The sequence below is a fragment of the Oncorhynchus keta genome, chromosome 35 (assembly GCF_023373465.1).
Source record: "Oncorhynchus keta strain PuntledgeMale-10-30-2019 chromosome 35, Oket_V2, whole genome shotgun sequence".
NCBI lineage: Eukaryota > Metazoa > Chordata > Actinopteri > Salmoniformes > Salmonidae > Oncorhynchus > Oncorhynchus keta.
Genome location: NC_068455.1, coordinates 9,866,685 through 9,872,684, shown reverse-complemented (window position 1 = coordinate 9,872,684; position 6,000 = coordinate 9,866,685). Strand labels below are relative to the sequence as shown.

The window sequence follows — 6,000 nt, the reverse complement described above, 5'->3', positions numbered from 1 at the left end:
TTGGATCTGTCTGTGTGTCATTCCTCCCACTTTAGTTTACATGGTCACACCCTTCTGCTTCACTTCATATCTATGTATCTTCAGTCTATGAGAAAACACTCTCACTCTGGAGGTAGGTGCCCCAGGGCCCCACATGCCATAGTCTGGTCATGAACAGATGGTGACGGAGAGACATGCAGTGTCAAAACCAGTGGGCTGTAGATGACAAACGGTTGTTCTCAAGCATTCAAAGAAGAGGTTCCTTTACAACTAACTTTAGAAATATTTTCTCAGAGTGCATGGGGAAAGATGTATGTGTACATTTGCAATAATAATGGTTCGACAAAAGTTCCCTACCTACAATTATATCAATTTATTTCAAAGGAGTATAAGGTCGCAACAAGCAGCACAGAGAAGACGCTTGCACGGAAAGCGAGCAAGGAATGAGACAGTGTGAAGTCAACGAAGGATACATAGCCGAGATACCAGCTTCTGAACGGGTTTGATACAAGAACACTTGTGGAAATAACCCGGAGATGAATCGACGGGATTTATTGATCACGGCGCCAAACGTTCCAAGCAAATTTTGAGCGTCAACATAACGGCGCATTTAGAAAGCAAATAGCACTGGTAAGACGAATCAAATTGGTTAAAAGTTCAGGTAATTTTTAGACAATGTTGGATTAAGTATGATGTATATTGATTTAGGAATTATAATGATTATATTTATGGACCAAATGCGAGGGTACTGAAAACGTGTCCAGGACGCTAAGGGCTTCTAAAGATCAAAGGAGAGACCGACCACAGCATCTCAACATCAGAGGACTTTGTCCCAACGTGGAGAAAACATGCAGAAGATGCGCAGGCAGGTTCAGCTACTGTGTGTTGTCCTCCTGGTGACCATCCAGGTGTCAGTCAAGAGCTTCCCCACCAACAGTCAAAAAAGCGCAGTCCCCAATGGCAGGAGCACTTCGACCACGGAGGTAATAGCATGCCCACTTTATCAATAACGAGGGGTTTATGTCATTTGTTAATTTTATTTAAAAATATATTTTAAAAAATCTAAACTTTCATCAATTATCTTATGATTGGGAAATGGGAAATGTGCTGAAACTTCACAGCGTAACATTTATGAATTGATGCGTAATGTCACATTCACACCTTGGCTGCGTGTAACACATTGTAGTCTGAAATGACGTCATTGTTTAGGGATTGGCAGCATACATCATAAGGTAAATCTATCGGGTGAAACTCTTACTTCTGAGAGACCAATAGGTCAGAGACCGTGAACAACGATGAAGTCGTCCAAATTGGCTACATTGCGCAATCACTTTGATGAAGTGAAAAGTGACGGGGTCGGGAACTGGGAAGGGCACTAGACACTAAATCATGTGAAACGTTTGTCTTCTCTTTACGTGTACATAAAATAATGTACTGCAGAATGAATGATCTCAGGCAGTTCTGGGGCTGACAGGGACAGTAGCAGAGATGGTCCAGTGATGATGACACCCTGTGAGGGAGGAACTCATACCCCATCAGACCCCAAATACCCCCCTCAGGTCTGCCAGTGTGGTTGTCTAATGTGATCCCGGAGACCTCAGTTGGTAGAGTATGCCGCTTGCCACGTCAGGATTGTGGGCTGAATTCCCGGGAACCACCCATATGCAAATTGTATGCACAAATGACTGTAAATCGCTTTGGGTAAAGGCATCTGCTAAATGGCATATATATGATTATATTATGTTGCTGAATAGACTTGCTCCATAGACTTTCTCCATAGACTTTCTCCGTAGACTTTCTCCGTAGACCTTCTCCAGTTTATACAATGATGGGCTGTATTCTAATCTATATGAAGATGAAGGAATTGCACTTCACATAGACCTGTATTTGATTATGATGGTATTACTATGCTATACAATTATGACTCAGTTACTAGTCATCATGTGTCTTCCAGGGTTCAGGGAGCATGTCAAAAGTAAAGGGTCAGAGGTCAGAGGGTTAAGCAAGTGTAGCCTTCGGCTAGTACACTTAATGATGATTTACAGAACTGGGGAGGGGTCCTCGTACTCTCTCTCTTTCTCTATCTATCAGTGGCGGTCTTTGATGTTTAAGCTCCTATCTATCTGTCTGTCTGTCCGTCTGTCCGTCTGTCCGTCTGTCCGTCTGTCCGTCCGTCCGTCCGTCCGTCCGTCCGTCCGTCTGTCTATCTATCTATCTATCTATCTATCTATCTATCTATCTATCTATCTATCTATCTATCTATCTATCTATCTATCTACAGTATCTATCTACAGTATCTATCTATCTATCTATCTATCTATCTATCTCTATCTATCTATCTATCTATCTATCTATCTATCTATCTATCTATCTACAGTATCTATCTATCTACAGTATCTATCTATCTATCTATCTATCTATCTATCTATCTATCTATCTATCTATCTATCTATCTATCTATCTATCTATCTATCTATCTATCTATCTATCTATCTATCTATCTATCTATCTATCTATCTATCTATCTATCTATCTATCTATCCAGAGAACATTGTTTTGAGTTTTATGCTGTTTCCTCTCCTCTCTTCCTCTTATTCCTCATCAACGTAACACATAAATGACCTGGTAACGATCTGCTGTATGGAGCTGAGCTGAACTGCAGTGTATGTGGTTGTTTGAAGTTAGAGATCTACCTCTTGTCTTTCTACCTCTCGATTTATGGGCTGTTTCTAGAACACAGAAACCCTATATCCTTCACTCTAGAGATCCCTCTCTCCCTATCTCTCCCTCTCCCGGCCCGGCGTGTGTGTTTGTGGGGGGGGACACTTCGCTTGGAGGTTGAAAAGTAGCACAGCGACAGTTGAGTGATGAAAGCAACGATGTCACAGGGCATCATCTCTCCCTATCCCGATCTCTCTTTTCTCTCTCTCTCTCTCTCCATCATTCTCTTTCTCCCCCCTCTCTCTTTCTCCCTCCATCTTATTCTCTCTCTCGCTCCCCCTCCCTATTTCTTATTATTTTTCTCCCCTCTCTCTCTATCTTATTCTCTTCCCCCTTCTCTTCCACCCCCTCCCTCTCTCTCCCTCTATTGCCCCCTCCCTCTCTCTCTCTGTAGAGTGCTGGGGTATGTGTTTTCATTGAAGCGAGTGGTTGGGTCACATAGGTCAGAGTGAGCCGGAGAGGCTGAACATTTGAGGGACGCCTGTTTTACACACAAACAACCACTTACTAATCCAAACTCTGAACTGGAATGTAGGCAGCGATACTGGATATGACTCTCATGTGTGTGATGTGTGTGTTAAATGCGTATGTGTGTTTGTGTGTGTGTGATGTGTGTTTGTGTGTGTGTGATGTGTGTTTGTGTGTGTGTGATGTGTGTTTGTGTGTGTGTGATGTGTGTTTGTGTGTGTGTGATGTGGGTTTGTGTGTGTGTGATGTGTGTTTGTGTGTGTGTGATGTGTGTTTGTGTGTGTGTGATGTGTGTTTGTGTGTGTGTGATGTGTGTTTTTGTGTGTGTGATGTGTGTGTGTGATGTGTGTGTGTGTGTGTGTGTGTGTGTGTGTGTGTGTGTGATGTGTGTGTGTGATGTGTGTGTGTGTGTGTGTGTGTGTGTGTGTGTGTGTGTGTGTGATATGTGTGATGTGTGTGATGTGTGTGTGTGTGTGGTGTGTGTGTGTGTGTGTGTGATGTGTGATGTGTGTGGTGTGTGTGTGTGATGTGTGTGTGTGATGTGTGTGTGTCTGTGTGATGTGTGTGTGATGTGTGTGTGTGTGTGATGTGTGTGTGTGATGTGTGTGTGTGTGTGATGTGTGTGTGTGTGTGATGTGTGTGTGTGTGTGTGTGTGTGTGTGTGTGTGTGTGTGTGTGTGTGTGTGTGTGATGTGTGATGTGTGTGTGTGATGTGTGTGTGTGTGTGTGATATGTGTGTGATGTGTGTGTTAAATGCGTATGTGTGTTTGTGTGTGTGTGTGTGTGATGTGTGTGTGTGTGTGTGATAAATGCGTATGTGTGTTTGTGTGTGTGTGTGTGATGTGTGTGTGTGTGTGTGATGTGTGTGTGTGATATGTGTGTGATGTGTGATGTGTGATGTGTGTGTGTGTGTGTGTGTGTGTGTGTGTGTGTGTGTGTGTGTGATATGTGTGTGATGTGTGTGTTAAATGCGTATGTGCGTTTGTGTGTGTGTGTGTGATGTGTGTGTGTGTGTGATGTGTGTGTGTGTGTGTGATGTGTGATGTGTGTGATGTGTGTGTGTGTGTGTGATATGTGTGTGATGTGTGTGTTAAATGCGTTTGTGTTTGTGTGTGTGTGTGTGATGTGTGTGTGTGTGATGTGTGTCTGTGATGTGTGTGTGTGTGTGATATGTGTGTGATGTGTGTGTTAAATGCGTATGTGTGTTTGTGTGTGTGTGCGTGTGTGGTGTGTTTGATGTGTGTGTTAAATGCGTGTGTGTGTGTGTGTGTGTGCGCGTGTGTGGTGTGTTTGATGTGTGTGTGAGTGTGTGATGTGAATGTGATATGTGTGATGTGTGTGTTAAATGCGTATGTGTGTTTGTGTGTGTGTGCGTGTGTGATGTATGTGATATGTGTGTGATCTGTGTGATGTGTGAAGACAGAGAGCAGCAGGGATGGAATAAAGGAATAAAGGCTCTGGTAAATTGTTAAACCACATCATTCTGGAAGATCGTCCGGTCCCCCCTCAGAGCGGAGCTAAAGCCGATGCCGCCACTTCACGGAGGGTGATAAATTCTTCGCCACGTTCAGAAGTTCATGTTGCTCTTCTATATGGTAGCGGGGGATGACTGTGTGGTCTGGAAATCTCTCAAATGTCCGGTGCCCTAATTGAGGTTCATCTGAAACTGTATACCATCATGTAGGTATGAAAGTAAAGCCTGCTGGGGACACACTGCGAGCTCAGCTCAAAGTTTTAATGAGGAAGAAACATAAGCGAATGTTTCAGTGTAACATTAGCACGCACACACTGACACACACACAGACACGCACGTGCACTCACACAGTGCATACACACACAGAGAGATCTGAAAGAATTCATTGGAAGCATAACACTGAACAAAAATATAAATGCAACATGTTCCATATTCACAAAAAAGCTTATTTCTCTCAACACTTGGTGCACAAATTTGTTTACATCCCTGTTAGTGAGCATTTCTCCTTTGCCAAGATAATCCATCCATTTGACAGGTGTGGTATATCAAGAAGCTGATAAAACAGTTACACAGGTGCACCTTGTGCTGGGGACAATAAAAGGCCATTCTAAAAAGTGAAGTTTTGTCACACGACACAATGCCACAGATGTCTCAAGTTTTGAGGGAGCGTGCAGTTGGCATGCTGACTGCATGAATGTCCACCAGAGCTGTTGCCAGATAATGTAATGTTAATTTCTCTACCATAAACTGCCTCCAATGTCATTTTAGAGAATTTGGCAGTACGTCCAACCGGCCTCACAACCGCAGTTGTGTGGGTGAGCAGTTTCCTGCCGTCAGGGCGGTTATGAAATGGGCTACGGACAATTGATACATTGACACATTGTATTTTATCGATGGCAATTTGAATACACAGTGAAACCGTGACTTGATCCTGAGGCCCGTTGTTGTGCCAATCATCCACCGCCATCACCTCATGTTTCAGCATGATAATGCACTCCCCCATGTCGCAAGGATCTGTACACAATTCCTGGAAGCTGAAAATGTCCCAGTTCTCCCATGGCCTACATACCCACCAGACATGTCACCCAATGAGCATGTTTGGGATGCTCTGGATGGACATGTACAACAGCGTGTTCCAGTTCCCATCAATATCCAGCAACTTCACACAACCACTGAAGAGGAGTGGAACTATATTCCACAGGCCACAATTAACAGCTGGATCGATCAACTCTATGCGAAGGAGATGTGTTGTGCTGCATGAGGCAAATGGTCACACCTGATACTGACTGGTTTTCTGATCCACATCCCTACCTTTTTTAAAGGTATATTTGACCAACAGATGTATCCCCAGTCATGTG

General features: G+C 43.6%; 1 protein-coding gene across 1 annotated transcript in view; it reads left to right on the top strand.

Annotated features, from left to right (window-relative positions):
- The first annotated feature begins 827 nt into the window (after positions 1-827).
- The window catches only part of LOC118369035 (isthmin-1-like), a 43,382-nt gene continuing 38,209 nt past the window's right edge, over positions 828-6,000 (top strand). The window contains exon 1 of the mRNA XM_052495852.1: positions 828-962. Coding sequence (XP_052351812.1) covers positions 828-962 — 135 coding nt within the window. The remainder of the gene's footprint in view (positions 963-6,000) is intronic.